At 34.5% G+C, this 17,036-nt stretch overlaps 1 protein-coding gene across 2 annotated transcripts in view; it reads right to left on the bottom strand.

Annotated features, from left to right (window-relative positions):
• Positions 1 to 4,683: 4,683 nt before the first annotated feature.
• arid3a (AT-rich interaction domain 3A) overlaps positions 4,684 to 17,036 on the bottom strand; it is a 109,766-nt gene continuing 97,413 nt past the window's right edge. For both annotated transcript variants that reach the window (XM_043721024.2, XM_043721025.2), the window contains exon 7: positions 4,684 to 15,668. In XM_043721024.2, coding sequence (XP_043576959.1) covers positions 15,517 to 15,668 — 152 coding nt within the window. In that variant the 3' untranslated portion in view covers positions 4,684 to 15,516. The remainder of the gene's footprint in view (positions 15,669 to 17,036) is intronic.

Genomic DNA, 17,036 nt, shown 5'->3' with positions numbered 1-17,036 from the left:
TTGTCTAGCTAACATCAATTGTTACAGTTAACCTGAATATGCAACATTTTTAAAAAGGTTTTGTGATTTACACATGAAAGAAGTGAAACTATCATGATATTTGAACAGATGAAAGACTCAACAAACAATCAAAGTATTTTTCAATGTATAATGTCGGTTACATCACAATGTAAACTTTTGCTATGAATTCTGTGTCTTATAATTGTGTCCTCCACAATCACCTGATGAAGGAGCAGTGCTCCAAAAGCTAGTGCTTCCAATTATACCTGTTGGACTATAACCTGATTTTGTGTGATTTTTAACTTTTTCTGAAGAGTGCAGTTTCCAAACTTCACTAGAAAATGAAGAAACTAATTACAAGATTTTATTTTTGAGGTAAAAGGTTATAAGCTAATTACGCTGAGAAAAACATAAGAATGCACCAACCATGCACACCAACACCAACGATCAGTTTAAAAAAGGAACTTCTTTTGTATACAGACAGGAAAAATAAAGATTAAGCTGCTAAATGGTCTTTAGAGTCCTTGAGGCATTAAATTCTTAACCAGAGACCACAATTTTTTTTAATGGTTGACTTATATCTTCAACAGTAGTGAATCTATAGATATCTTTCACAGCCGTGACATTGGCCATAATAAGTCTTCAGTGTCAGTTACAAACATTATATCCCTGTACCAAATGATTATAAAGCCCAGTTTAAAATCAGCTTAAGCTTCCCCAACACAGATTTAGAAATGGTAATTTGAAACAAAATTAACCACTTAAGCAAATGGAGTTTAATTAAGAAATCCATGCTGACTTTTCTTAAGGGCAAATGATGTTCACTAGCTTGCTACAAACAAGGTCGATATGGGCAAAGGTATTGATATGTACATCATTTCAAACAAAAAAATGCACTGCAAATTTATGAACAAAATTAGAGGTCAGGAATAAATAGCACTGGAACAAGGACAGGAAATTTGGTAAGTGGCAGCAAACTGTCTACAGGAAGGTTGACAGTGAGATTTCACAGGGATTGGTATTAAGACTATTGCTCTTTTTGATTTTCATTAACAAAATGTACCTGGCACAATTTCAAAACTTGCCGATGATATTTAGCTTGGAAGCATTGTGAACCATGATGTGGTTATTGCACAAGTCCAAAAGGACACAGACAGGTTGGTGGGATGTGCAGATAAATGGCAAATGAAATTTGTTGCAAAGAAGTTTGAAGTTATTCATTTTAATAGAAAAAGTACTGAATGACATAGAAACTAAAGAGTTGTCATGGAGAAACCAGAGAGATGTATTGAATTACTTCCTGGTCCTTCTATGTGCAAGTACAATTTTTTTTTACAAAACCTTGTTTTTCCGTTTTGAAATTGGAATTGATGTTTCCTGAAACCTAGTTTGTGAAATCCAACGTAAAAGTAATTCATGGAAAACAGTTTAGGGTTAAAACAAAGCAGGGGAGAAAAATATTTTTCAACACATATACAATCATAAGAGGAAGAACAAGAAAAAAATGGAATACTACAATCATAAATAACTTTTAAAAGGCATTAAGTCATCTGAATTAAATGATTTGGATGTGAACATAAGAGGCATACTGTAGTTAGTAAGTTTGCAGATGACGTCGAAATTGGAGATGTAGTGGACAGCAAAGAAGGTTACCTCAGAGTACAGCAGGATCTTTGATCAGAAGGGCGAATGGACCAAGGAGTGAAAGATGAAGTTTAATTTAGATAAATGTGAGGTGCTGCATTTTGCAAAGGCAAATCAAGTCAGGACCTGTACACTTAATGGTAACGTCCTAGGGAGTGTTGCTGAACAAAGACACCTTGGAGTGCAGATTCATAGTTCCTTGAACGTGGAGTAAAAGGTAGATAGGATAGTGAGGGAGGTGTTTGGTATGCTTGCCTCTATTCGTCAGAGCATTGATTAAAGAGGTTGGGAGGTCATGTTGCAGCTGTACAGGACATTGGTTCGGCAAATTTTGGAATATTGTGTGTAATTCTGGTCTCCCTCCTATTGAAGGGATATTGTTAAACTTGAAAGGTTTCAGAAAAGATTTACAAGTATGTTGCCAGGGTGGGAGGGTTTGAACTATAGGGAGAGATTGAATAGACTGGGTCTGTTTCCCTGGAGCATTGGAGGTTGAGGGGAGACCTCACAGGGGTTTATAAAATCATGAGGGCCATAGATCAAGTAAATATACAAGATCTTTTCTTTGGGATTGGAGAGTCCAGAATTGGAGGGCATAGGTTTAAGGTGAGAGGGGAAAAGATTTAAAATGGACCAAAGGAGCAACGTTTTCACACAGAGGGTGGTATGTGTATGGAAATTAGCTGCCAGAGAAAATGGTGGAGGCTGGTACAATTACAATATTTAAATGGCATCAGGATAGGTATATGAATAGGAAGGGTTTGGAGGAATACGGGCCAAGTACTGGCAAGTGGGACTAGATTAGGTTAGGATATCTGGTCAGCATGGACAAGTTGGACCAAAGAGTCTGTGTCTATGCTGTACGTCTCTATGACTCTAATTAAGAGTCCAGTAAGTTAAAGTCCAGTGAAGATTTTTGCAGTGCCTGATTGAGGAATTGCTTTCTGGAGGAATGTGGATATACAGTACTGTAGATAGATCATTGACAGCATTGTAATATGATCCATGTAGACTGGATTAGTTCACTTTTCAGGAAAATAATGTCCTTCATGGAGGTCAAGCTTGAAGAGGTTAATACACAAAGGCAGCTTTAGCTTGATCCAGAAGCTGCTTTTTGACCTCTGTTTTGATGTTAAAAGCAGAGTAAGCTAAGGACTTAGAATTGTATAATTAAAGTTATTCAAAGACAAGAAAACCTCCAGTCATGTGACAGGATTCACGGATGAGAGTTTCATAACCTGAAGAGGCAGCTTCGTTGTCTCTGGTTGAAGCCATTGTTTGTATGGGAGATAACTGTGAGGCCATCAGGCCTAACAGGGACTAATGATTCTCTCTTTGTTATCAATTCAGGTTTGGAAAGGGAAGAACTGTGCCCTCATCATCCCACCATGTTTGTGGTGCTCCAGCAATTATAGTTGTGAAATTCCACAAGAGAGTGTTAGATAACTCTGTCCACTGGGAATTTCCAAACCTTATCCAACTTGCACATTATGAGACTGAGTCATTTTGAATTCATGCAAGAGTTCATTTGAAAAATAAACAAGGAGAAAGTGAGGACTGCAGATGCTGGAGAAAGAAGTGGTGCTGGATAAGCACAGCCGGTCAGGCAGCATCAGAGGAGCAGGAGAGTCGATGTTTCAAGCTTCCCGATTAAGAGCTGCTCGAAACATCGACTCTCCTACTCCTCGGATACTGCCCGACTGGCTGTGCTTTTCCAACACCACACTCTTTGACTTAAAAGTAAACAAGCAAAATTTTTTTTTGGATGAGGACATCACTGGCTGGGCCAGCATTTATTGCCCATCCCTAGCTGCCCTTGAAAAAGTGGCAGTGAGCTTCCTTCTCGAACCACTGCAGTCCATTTAGTGTAGGTACACCAATGCTGTTAGGGAGAAAAGTTAAAGAATTTCTTTTAGCTTTGCGGGCATAACAGAGTCATATAGCACGGAAACAGATTCTTTGGTCCAACTCATGGTTTAAATCTAAATGTGGTGCAGGGACCTAAACATGTATGTGTATAGATAACTGAACAGAGTAAGAGAGGCCTAGAGTGGTTAATAAAGGATATGTCATCCTATACTTTATCAAAAGGAGTATAAAGAAGAAAAGCAATGAAGTTATCTGCATATAACACTGATCCAATCACAACTGGAATATTGCAGAAAGATACAGAAGGAATTTAAAATGGTGCAGAAAGGCTTCATGCAAACTGCTTCAGAAATCAGAAAAATTGGCACTTATCAAGATTGGATAAGTTGAGGCCATTTTCCTTGGAGGAAAGTTGAGAAGAAGTCTGATAAAGATACTCAAAATCGTGAACAATCTAAACAGTTGGATACGTGGAAACTGTTCACATTGATGGAAAGATATGAACTAAAAGGCACAAATGTCAAGCTATTTTGCAAAAGAAGTTGGCTGAATGAAGAAATACGTGTTCACTCAAGTAGCTGGTATCTGCATTGGAAAGTGCTCAATAATGGGAGGGAGATAGGATCAACTGAGACTTTCAAAAGGGAATTCAATCAATATCTGAAAAAGGAAAGAATGTAGAGCTCCTGGAAACAGGCAGGGAAATGATATAGGTGAACTGCACGTTTAATGATTCAGCCTTGTTCTGTAAACATTTTATGATTTTACTGCCAATCATTGAGAAGAAACAAAATAAAATACATCACGTAAAATGGAGTTTCACATGTTGGTGTGTAACTGTTACAAAAGTGTATTTGCCGTGTTTTGTCCGGAGGCTTAACTGGAAAAGAGAAAAGCCACAGCAAGATACCTAATTGCATGGGAGAAGTCAACAAGCAGCCTCATGAAAAAAGTTATCATAATAATATTACCATATTCTATGCCCATTTCACCTCCATTAAAGAGCAAAGGTTTTTAAAAAGCTGTGGTAAAATATAAATGGGGTGCATGGTTTAGAACACATTAAAAGTTTAACATTGAGACCATCTATTTCAGATTGTCAACATCTACAATGTTTTGTTATGGTACACCACAATACATATATACAAATAGGCAAAGGGTGAAATTGGGGAAAAAGTCAGAACTTTTAGTTTATTATCAATATTGTCAAATCTTATGTTTGAATTTTTATTCCTTTAAATGTACAGATGGTTAAATACAAGTTGTTGTTATAAAAATGTAAACCATTAGTGACCAGTCACATGACACTAGTACAATTGAGAAAAGTGAACACAGAGATGGAGGTAAGGGTTAAATCACATTTTTATAGTTGAAGCTTTGCATAAATTGAAGTGGTTTTCCTGAGTTGAGAAATATATTTTCTTGTTCTAACCCGTTATAATAAATGACATTTTAAAACATGTACACAAAATTCTATATTTGTCAACATATAATATAAAAGCCAAATAAACTATCCTAGAACAAAGAAAACCTGGAAGCATTATTTGTGGGAGCTTATTTTCAATTCCTTTGTTCATGTCTTCATCACAGGGAATCAAAAATTGATATGAATATGTTTCCAATTTTTGTCATTCTTCAATTTATATTTTTAAGATAGAACTGACTTATCTTTTATTAAATAAATCAGAAAATACTGGAATTATTCAGCAAATCTGGTATCATCTGTGGAGAAAAAAAGTACTAAAGTTTTAGATCAATGACTTTTTATCTGAACTCAACTAGAAATGTATTTACTCCAATTCCTCTTTTAAACCAATTGCAAAGCTGAGTGAATTTTATCTTGGCTACTGGCATTTCTCATTTTCCTAATCAATTGGTCAAATAGGTTCCCACAAATAAGGTAAAATATGAAACAAGGGCACAAAGTAACATAGGTTTTCACAATAGTTACAAGTTAAGAGTAAATATTTGATTTCTACAATCACTGGAAGATACACAGTAGTTAATGTTTTCAAAACCCCTGAGAATCACAATCTAGCCTCGAATAGTACTAGATTGTAAACAGCACATTGAGACAAAAAGTACATATTTATTAGTCATTATTAATTCTAATTCTAACAGCACAGCATAATTATTAGCTTGTACATAGCAAGGACAAGTTGACAATATCAAAGCAGGTAGGTTCCATAGTGCTTTTGCTTTCTTTAAAGTGTGTTTATTAAATCTTTGGTATACAGCAAACCTTTTTCTTAAAAGAACTTTATAGCAGATGATAGAATTTTTTTAATAGAACGCTTCAAATGGAGAAATTATCAAAATCAAAAACAATATTTCTAATATTTGACCCTAATGATTACAGTAATAAACTTCTAAGAAACCATTCAAATTATATTAATGGCATTCCTTCACAGAGTGCAAGAAACCATGCAAGTTTTGGATTTATATTTTGATAGCAATTAAGACATTTCACACATGATTTGATTATACTTAAGATGTAAAATTGCTTTACAGTTTAGATAAATATTTCAAGCATAATTTGATGGAAGTCACATCAACAGACCTTGTTTAGGTGTAGTCAGATCTCCAAAAAGCCTTTGATATCCAAAGATGGGGATTAGATTAGATTACATTACATTACAGTGTGGAAACAGGCCCTTCGGCCCAACAAGTCCACACCGACCCACCGAAGCGCAACCCACCAATATCCCTACATTTACCCATTACCTAACACTATGGACAATTTAACATGGTCAATTCACCTGACCTGCACATCTTTGGACTGTGGCTAAAAGTAATTTTTATGGACAACTGGGTATTTATGAATTTGTTGTTTAAAGTGGAATATACTATTGTATGTGGACTTTTGTCAACTTATTATGCACAACCTTGACAGTATATCTAAAGTTTATACATACCCTACCTAAAGAAATGGATTTAAAAAACGAAATCTGAGAAAACACTGCCAATACAGAATCTGGAGGGAGAGAGAAAAACACACATACACAGGGAGTTTGACTGAATCCAACACGTTGGCTGAAGAAGTGATACCCTCTCTCAAGTGTAAGGTCGCCTTCTCTTCTGCTCATCAGGCAGTTAAGAGTACAATGGTGTGTCTTTACTCAGAATAAGGCCCTCAGGGGGCAGAAGTCTTTGCTGACAGGAGTTGCTGGCAACCCAATCACTCTGCACACCAACCAGAAAGCCATGGCTGCTGTTCAGAATGCAGCCCAAAGATCAGCAACCCAAAGAAAGGTCAAAGAAAGGGGATTTGTGTGGGGTATCATGGGGAGAGGTTCATAGGAATTCCCTTCCCTCAATCAGGCACTGTGAGCTTTTAACTTTTTTTTAAACCACACAACCTCCCAACAGTGACAGTAACAAGCTGCTTGCACTTTACACTCTGGGAAGGACACTTATTTGGAAAGCTATGTGCTGTTGTTTTAATCCCAGCTGTGGTAGGCAGAGGCTGTTAAGTGGTCCTCAATTGTCCACAAGGGTCTCAATTAACATCAAGACGGGAAGGTCAGCCATGGGGTTTCCCACCCAGCACTTAATGCAGTTGGAGGTGGAAAAATATTGGGAATTTTATGCATCTTCCTATTGCTTAATAAAACATGCTTTCCACTTCCTACCTCACCTCCTCTGGGACTTAAGAATTCCATCTTATGTTTCCACTTTAAACCCTTTCTTTGATTCCACCCTGACAGAAAGCATATAGTGAAAGTATCAGCTGGTCTTTGATCCACTTTTGCATTTCCAGCATTTTACGGTTTATTTCAGAATTATAGTACTTAGTTTTAAAAAATCTTTATAGTTCTCATTAGTTGGTAGTAGTCAATGCTCAGGAGTTTAAAATTTTAAAAAATAATTCTTAGAAGAGTTAAACTTGGCTTTTACAAATATATTCAAGTCCACTTATAAGACTGGACACTAATCATTCCAAATAACTAATTTTGCATCTAAATAATTTGAAGCCAAAAGTCTAATGCAATGATTGTAACTCAAGTGTTGCATTTGTTATTAAATCTTCCACATCTAGCTCTTGTCTTTAGGTACCTTCTAATGTCAACTGAAACCGAAGTGATGCTTCTCTACTATCCCTGAAATACAATTAACTGCCAATGTTTTAAGTGTTTAATAACCATCATTATAAGCACAAGTGCAGTAAAGTTGTAACAGAAAATAACTGCAACTTTTTGGCAAAATCTTACTTATTTTAATTGGTGAGGTACATTAAACAGCACTTGTAACTCAATATTAAAAATAGATTTCATACAGAAATAAATTAGGATTCATGTATATTCAGAGTCTTGTAACAACATTCAATATAGTATTATAAAGAAGCAAGAAAAAACAAGTTAGACTGCCTAGCACAGTGAGTCAAACTTTAAGAGGACGTTTTCCATTTGCAATGTAACTCATATTGCCAATGTAATTCAGGCTACAATTTGTCTAAATGACAATGGTGTTATTTGCTTCATGTCATTAAATTAATATTGCATTTCAGGCAGTAGGTACCAAATTTACTGACAAAAACAAATTGACTACTGATTTCAAACTGAATTTTTGACCCATAGCAGATTGGTATTTTGCAGGTTAGAAATTTTAGGGAAACAAATGTTACATAGGTTTACTATCAAAAATTCATAAAAAGCTGGAAGTGCAAATTAATATTTAAGTTGTCCCAATAAAATATTCCTTTAAACAGATACTCCGACCAGAATAATCCCCTTTAATATTGTAGGTGATTTGCAAGTAAATAGTATTTAATTCACAATATCAATTGTAAACTTAATTCTGTAAGACTGATATTCATGATTCCATTCAAAAAATATGGATTATAAAATTGCCTTATCATTTTCTTTGTAAAAATTATGCCCATTTTAAAACAGCTTAAGTGCATGGGATATAATGTACCAACCGTAAAAGGAACTCTGATGCTTTAACCTCTATCAGTCTCTGTTCAACAATTCCCATTGATGCGCAAGTCAACAATGTGCAAGATTCAGGATCCCAATGCACTGGGCATTAAGGTCACTTAAATAAAAAGACATAAATAAATAAGCTGTTCCTGTGCTGACTTTGGGGAGTAGAGATTGCTAACTACTGGTGCAAATTACTGTTTTTAAAAAAACCATATACAAGACAATTATGCACCTAAACTCTGAGCAGATTTTTGAAAATGTAGATTACTTGCAATACAATTGATAATTTGCAGAGATTGTTGGCTTTGCTCAAGTTTATCAAATGTAAAGGAAACCAATTTATAAAATCAATTAAAATATTAAGTGGTTCATATTTTGAAAACAGGAAAGGACTTTTAATAAAAGCAAAATATCTCCAATAAAAGTATATTTATTTCAAATGTGTTATGAAAACTATATTTAATCAATTATAATTCTTCGGTGCTGTTTGCGATACCCTTAAAAAAAGCTAAAAGAGAATACTTGGAAAACCCTAAAATCAATCATTCGGCAATATAATTTTAAACTTGGAGCAATTGTTCTGAAGGATTCTGTCCAAATTAGAATGTGACAAGGAGTCAATCTCTAATGTGTATAGTTTACCAAAATGGCCAATGCTCATTCCATCTGACCATTCTGTATTCCAATAAACAATGGCGTATGATTGTACATACAGTTCTCATAAATCACAGGGTTTAGAGCTGCAAACCAGTTAATTATCCTCAACCCTAAAGCGAGCAACTACACATTTTAAAATGCAAAGAAGAAAAATAAATGCATCAGCTAACAAACTAATATTTCTTTCCTCCCAATCTTGATGGGATGTGATTCCACAAGCACTGGCAACTCTTCAGCAGCCCCCCTCCCCCAATCATATCTTTAACTAACAAAAATACATACAGTAAGCATAAACTTTTGCTGTTTTATCTCCCTACCTCATGCTCATGGAATTGTTGTTTCCCCTCCCTGTGCCAATTGAGACCAGGCAACTTAATACAAACATGGATCTTTGGGTCTTCTTGGTCTAGTGCAATAACTGGGTGGTTTAAAAACTAGACTAATCCTTCAAATGGCATTTCTAACAATACTTTTAAAAAAGTAAGATACTAGTAACTGAAAAAGTTCTGGTTTGAATTGCCATGCAATGCCATTTACATTAGTCACCTAAACTGACCAAGTTTCTTGATGCCCAGATTTGCACAATGTAGATTTTTAATGAGGTAGCTCAAAAAGACGACTAAGTCTTTATGTACAAGCAATACTCGCATTTCTTAAATCACAAGATTTAGTTTGATTACTGGGCCCATACTGCAAAGTAATTTATATGATGCAGCAATTTGCAATTTCCTTTAGTTCACCTGAAACTATGTATACTAATAATTCAAAAAAACAATTTTCATTCCTCCTATTTTGGTGGTATTATCTTATGAATTTTCCTGATCCCAAGCCTAGGGTCAGCAAAAACAAACTGTGCTCCAAATGCCACCCTGGCAAAATTAAGCTTCTGGTGACAAGGACATGGTACCACCTGATGCATACTTTTTTTTTTAAGAAGTTGCAGTAGAACAGCAGAGCATAGCTCTAATATCATACTAAATTCTTGAATGCTTAAACAAAATATAAATTTTGACCCATGAACATGCCGAGCAGGACACATTTGAACATAGCAAAATATCAAAACCAAAGAAGAGTATAAATGAAAGTGCTTATAACACATTGTTATTAAAATAGTTGTAACTAATTGGAGTAACGACAGTTTCACTACAAGGGACAACTTGAAATCTAACTTCATTTTGGGAAGGTCTATTATTCAGATGTCAAAACCTCATTTATAGGATTTAAGTGAACTTCCATTGCTATCAAGCTCAACTTAGCCAACTCACATCTTTAAGATTTATTTTCCATTACTTGAATAGTAGATAATGTTAGCACAATACAGTGAATTAAAGTGGGCTGTAATGTTTAAAGCTCTTAAAAGTAGCAGCAATTGCTTTTGAGTTTAAAATTAACAGCTGTTGGCTTTTAAAATAAACTTGAGGCTAAGGCTGAGCCTATAATTTGTGACAGCATCAAATCAAAAATCTGAAGCTTATGTTTCTCAACACTTAATTGGCAGTATACCTGTAGAAAAGGAAGAGATATCTTTTGTGTAAAGCATGGAGTCTGTTATGTCTCCTTCACTTTTTTCAGTCACAGTCCACAAGCAGCTAGTTACCGACAGCCTAAACTTCCTCTAATCACTGTTAATATTATGAATGGTAATGTTCCCTCTAAATAAGTATTTCTAGCAAAATTAAAATAAAGAAATTTCATTAGATATAGCTATCAGAAAATTTTCTACTGTATTTACCATATCATTAACATACAGGAACCACAACAAACCTTCAAGATATGCAGATCAAGTCTTTTTTTAAAACTTTCTGGGGAAGTTAAAATGGTAGAAGTAAATATAATCCAAAGAGATCAGAAAGATTACATCATTAAGTAAAAGGTTGAGGGAAACATTAAAAATTGGCCACTAAACTAGAAATTGGATAGTTATTAAATTAAGCTCTGTTCTGGAATAATTGAACTAAACCAATATAACCCTGTTAAACCCAATAGCAGAATCATTTCTAAAAATGTTACAGCTACAGTTCTCTAAACATACCAATAGGTGAAGACAGAGGTACAATTTATGCTGTTATGTTCTATGTAATTTATTATACCTAATAGTAGAATTAGGTCAAAAATGTCAAAAGTGCAGCTAACTGCAAATACAACTAGACTGAGATACAATTTAGTCTACTAATTTATCACTATTTCTGATATGCTGTACAACAAGAAGAAATCAATTTGGCACAGCTTGTCGCCATACAAAAGCAAGAACTACATTTGCTAACAACAATCGAGTATCCATCATATCCCCAAAAGGCTTAGGTCACTGGGTCAACTACAACAACATATCGATTTTTTAAAAAGCCAATATAACCTCCTTGTGCTATTATCTCTGAACATAAATTATCATTTTATCCCAGTAATGAAAGCTACGAGTAGCAAAGCTTTATTATGAGGGACAGGAAATTGCATATTTAATAGATTATTTCCGACTGTCATTTGTTATAATGTAAAAAGGTCAAGATCCCAAGGACAGGCAGGTCCTGGCCTCAATGCATTCAGTGAATTCTTTTTACTCACAAATAGAATCTGATCATCTTAGAAACATAATGAGGTAGTTTTCTGCAACTAATTTTAGTGCCAGTGTTAAAAGACAAAATTTATGAAGAAACATACCTTTATATCTCAGAATCAACAGCAATAGATTTAACTTCACTATTATTTTAATTATGTAAATCTGGAGAAAATATTACAGAAAATGAACTATTCTAACATTTAATGTCCTCTTTTGTGTGATCATGGAGAATGCTGGAAACATTTATGATAAAAGAAAACTAGACAACTATCCTAAAGAACACACCTATTTAAGCAATGCCACTGCACCCCAGTGTTCAGTGTCTCCTATTTTCGTAACACCTGACATTATCTAGCTACAGAATTGTTACCTGGAAGCAAACAAAATGTTGACTGAAATGCTGAATAGTTAAATAATGAGAGGAATCAGGTTTAAATCCCATTTTAGAAATTAAGCAAATAATTTAACTAACATTTCTGTGCTGTACTGAAGAGGTGCTGCAATGTTGGAAGTGCTGTATATTGGTGTGTTATTAAATGAAGGCTCTGGCCACTTAGCCAAATTGAAAATTCCATAACACTATTTCAACAGTAAGGAGTTCTGCCAGTGTAGCAGCCAACGTTCTTCCTTCAAGAATCACAACCAAGCAATCATAATTTAGAGCATATTGGAAAACATTAAATTAACAAAAGTCCAGCAGCCAGAAGTAATAATCTGATGACATATGAAATTTACATTAAGTAATAAAACAAACTGGGGGATTAAAAAACTATTGTTTTGTTATAGAAATCCATCTGGTTCAGTATGTCTTTTAGTGAAGTATATCTGCTCTCCTACTGTATGGTCTATCTGCAACTCCAGACCCATGACAATACAGTTGACTCTTAACTGTCCTCTGAAATCGTCCACCAAGTCATTTCATTTTAGTCAAAGAAAGTGGACTACCACCATTAATTTGTAAGGGGAATTAGACCTAGGAAATAAATGCTTGTTTTGTCAATGATGTCCACATCCATTTTATTTTCTCTGTTTGGAAGATCTTGTGTAAATTAGCTGTTGCATTTGACTGTACAATATAAATATGTTTCAAAAGAAGTTATTGACAATAAAGTGCTCTGGGATTACCTGAGGATGTCAAACTGCTATATCAATGCAAGTCCTTTCTTTACAAAACAGGTCTAGAAACAGGTCTTGTAAACAGATGATTCTAGACATATCAGTTTTCTTAATAAAAGCCCAAGATAGTACAGTCACAATTCCTCAATTACAATGGCCTTTGGTGCTCTAAGTTAGGGTTGACCAGCACTTGCATTACTAATCACTAACCAGCAACTCCTGGAAAGTAGAAGTCCATGTGTACAGATTGTATTGAATCAAGTTTCACTATGATGCTTAGTACTATACAATAGCCTGCCAATACTGCATACATATTGGTGCCTCAGGCAATGGTCACCTATCAAATCATACTTAACAAGAGAGAAGACCTTCGGAAAAGGAGAAAGGATGGGGAGAAAATCGACAAAGAAAAATTAAAATGCATGCTCCATGTGGTTTTACTTGTACCTTAAATGCCACAGATGATATGATGGTTAAGTATTTTGACATTATGCAGCATCCTTAAAACAGCCAGCCTTATTATAAAACCTTCATATTTCTTCTAATGTTTAAATTGATTTAAACCAAATTATGTTAAGTGTTGGCACAAAATAACCATCACCAAAAGGACTTTCTTGCAGTGCATTTTAGAAAACTAAATTATATTTTGAATTCTAATAATCAGAGGTAGGACAAGGTAATGGAATTCTACCTCCATACACTTTGGGAAACTAAGTAATAAAGCACATTTTAATAGAGAATGCTATCAATGCATTATGTTGCAACTAACTATTTAATTTTCTATTTGTTTCAATGGTAAATGCTTCTCAAGGAGTTGATGCCATTTTTCAATAATCCTACATTCTGACTTTACCCAAATCACCCCACTCACCAAACACGCCAACAAAACACAATAACATTTGCCAAATGTAAACATATTGTCTCTAGCAATTTTTGCTTTTCATTCATTTCAATGCAATGTTACAAAATTAATTTTAATATGCTGTTACCTCTAGCACACTAAAGACATGATGATGGCAGTACACCATCACATTTGGTTACTGATAAACAATAGTGTAATTGTAAATGGAGGAAAAAAGGAAACCTTGCTGCTCACTGAACAATTTCTTTGAGGCAGTGGAGTAACAGCACTTAACTGAAAATCTACAAATCCAAAACTGAACCTGTTAATTACAACCTCTCAAAGATATATTTCCATTAGATAGGTTTTCACACTCATCATAACAGCAACCTTAGAATCCTGTGATTGATAGATAGAGAGATAGATATGAGACGTGGACCTATATAACTTCAAGCAGAATAGTTTTTCCAAAATACCTGTTTCAATGGTGATGCATCAGTTTACACTCTAAAATTGTGTATTTTCACAGTATGAACACAAAGTTGATTCTGTATAAAAATTTTACTTCAAATGTCACGTTAAATACTATAATAAATGCAGTGGAGCTCAATGAAGATCAATGCCTAGCAAATCAAATACTATTCATGAACACTTAAGTTCCAACTTATTAATCAATGTCTGCAAAAAGCTGGTGATGACAGATATTATATATTTTTAATGTTATAATGTTTATTGTCATCTAATGCTTTAATTGAGGTATGTTTCACAACTTTAATTGAGGTATGTTTCACAATTAAAGTTATACCCAGACTTTACTTAAGATGTCCTTAATACATTTTGAAAACAGTCATCACATTTATCTTTTTAAAAAATCATCTGTATTTAGCGGCAGACAGTAAATTATTTTGCTTTCACTTCCGTGGCAAAATATAGGGAGATCAGCAAGCAGAATTCTATCTTGCCTTATCAAAATGCAATTTTAAAAATGAACACACTAATATTACAGCATGTCAAGCCAAAAATGAGAGCTAAAAATGTCAGATCAGTTATTTTGTCATTTTAAGGAATTTTAATGAATAATATATGAAGAACTTGTCATCTCAGCACTGATGCATTTAAGAGAGAAATGTGAGCACTTTGAATTTTTGTGCAAACATATGACATCAGAACTAAAGGAAACTGTAGAACAGCAGCATTTAAAATTCACTATTTCCTAAACCCCTGCCCCAAACAGCTATGTACAATGGTCCAGATCTTCATTAGAATGGAATGCTCCTCACGATCCAATTACATTTGCCAGGAAAAATGATCTCAGGATAGCTCCACTGTATTAGAGTCCTGTGTTGTGAAATTAAAATATATTAAAAAGTACTGTATATAATAAATATCTGAACTGTAAAAGTTTGTGTATTGCTACATGTATAAGAATGATCGATATAAATGGATAAACATTGAAATAGCTTATCCCTTCCTTGTTCTGCAGTAACTGAACATACCAAAGTCTAAGAAGCAATCTCATAGGTGTAGTCAAATTTTCTTTTCCTTCAAAAAATATCAATATTCACTTATAAATCTCAATTAAAATAGCACATCATGGAAATACACATATATTCTTTAAATGCTGAATTTGGCTGAAAAGAAAAATGTAACCAATGATAAATCTTGATTAAAGATTAAGTAGATTTATGAGGTATTAGTAGTTTTTAGCTGCTCCTGGATCTCATTCAGTGACCCAAGAAAGTTTATAAGCAGAGTATGTATTATGCTTAACTGTTGGCCATTTTAGCCATTCAATTGAAACCTCTGGTCATCAAAAGTTACTTTCCTTGAGAGTTAAAAGCCTGAGAACTCCTTTTAAAGTGTTGGTGGTGATGCACTATGCTGAAGTTGGCATTATTACAGCTGCAGCCTCATGGTGAAGAGTTGTTTGAAGTATGTGATGAGGAGGAGGTAGGTGTGCGAGGTACAGGCAGGCTAGGTGTACCCTGAGAATTGTTATTCTTGTTATTTCCTTTGATGCTCGAAGCACCAGATATACCAGGTCCTTGACCAAACAGAACACCTATTTGAAACAAAATATCATTTAATATGTTTAATTTAGAATGCCATTTTAAAACACTGGAAATTGTCATTAAATTTGCAACTCAATTAGAGCTAATACTTATTTGAGTAAACTAAATATAACAATCATTACCAAACCAACTATACATACAAACTCAAGCACAGAAGAGGCATTGTAATCAGATTAGTTTTCATCTAGCAAGATCTGGAAAGGGGAGAAGTTCTCATATAATGGAAACAAAGCTTGAACTGCTGACAGCCTTTAGAGGATACTTAAAACAAAATGTTTGAAAAATTAAAAAGCTTCAAATGACAAGTATTTAATGTACATGTGAATTATAGAACAATTTAAAAAATACTGAAAGAGTACAGGAGGATGTGATATAAATTAACACTCAAAAGGCTTTCAGAAGGCATTCTTCATAACCACAGTCAATAACTATGTGGAGTCAGGGACAATTAACAAACTGACTACAAAGCAGAAAAAAAACAGTAGGGGTAAAAGTGGTTTCACAGACTGGTGAAAATTGTGACAATGTTTGATGGGAATTGTTGCTGTGACCACTATTATTGACCATTAAGATAAATGATTTGGACTCTGGAATCAGGAACACAATTTCAAAATTTATGGATGCCATTAAATTGGGGAAAGGAGTTACTAAGGAGATTATGACAAAATTGATATATTAACAGCAAAATAATCTCAATATGGACAGTTATCAGGTGTGGATTTTCTTACTAGGAATAAGGAGGCCACCTGGACTTGGAAAATTAGACTTCAAAAGTAGAGATACAAAGGGGCCTATGAGGTACAGATATACTAAGAGTAGCAATGCAAATTTTTAAAAAAACTATATGATGTGAAAAGCAAACAGATTTAAAATTATAAAGCGTACATTAAACTTTAATACAGCCACAGTTAGACTATGCTTAAGCAGACAATTCTGGGAAAAAATGGGTTTGGAACTACCTGAGAATGTACAATTGATACCAGAATTGAAGAGGTCCAAAATGTTTGGTCCATTTTAAGAGGTGATCTGGAAGAGGCGGTCTTCAATATTACAAAAAGATTTGATGCAGAAAACGTAGAAATGTTTTGTGAGGTGTCTAAATCCAAGTATCCATGATAGCAACATAAATCCAATGGGGAATCCCCAAGAAACTTTACTCTGTGTTCAGAATGTGACACTTGCTACCATATGAAGTGGTTGATATGAATGAATTTAGGAAAAGGTGGATAAGTGGAAGAGAATAAATAGGAATAGAATAAAATGGCTAGGAGGTGTGATGAAGTTAAGAGTGAAACATGTTTAATGCAGAGTCTAAAGACCATGCTATGCTATGAATGTGATGTACAGCCTTCACGATG

This window comes from Chiloscyllium plagiosum, unplaced genomic scaffold (genome assembly GCF_037043375.1).
Source record: "Chiloscyllium plagiosum isolate Xiang-an unplaced genomic scaffold, Cpla_swu_hap1 HiC_scaffold_28, whole genome shotgun sequence".
NCBI lineage: Eukaryota > Metazoa > Chordata > Chondrichthyes > Orectolobiformes > Hemiscylliidae > Chiloscyllium > Chiloscyllium plagiosum.
This window is presented reverse-complemented; position numbering and strand designations above follow the sequence as displayed.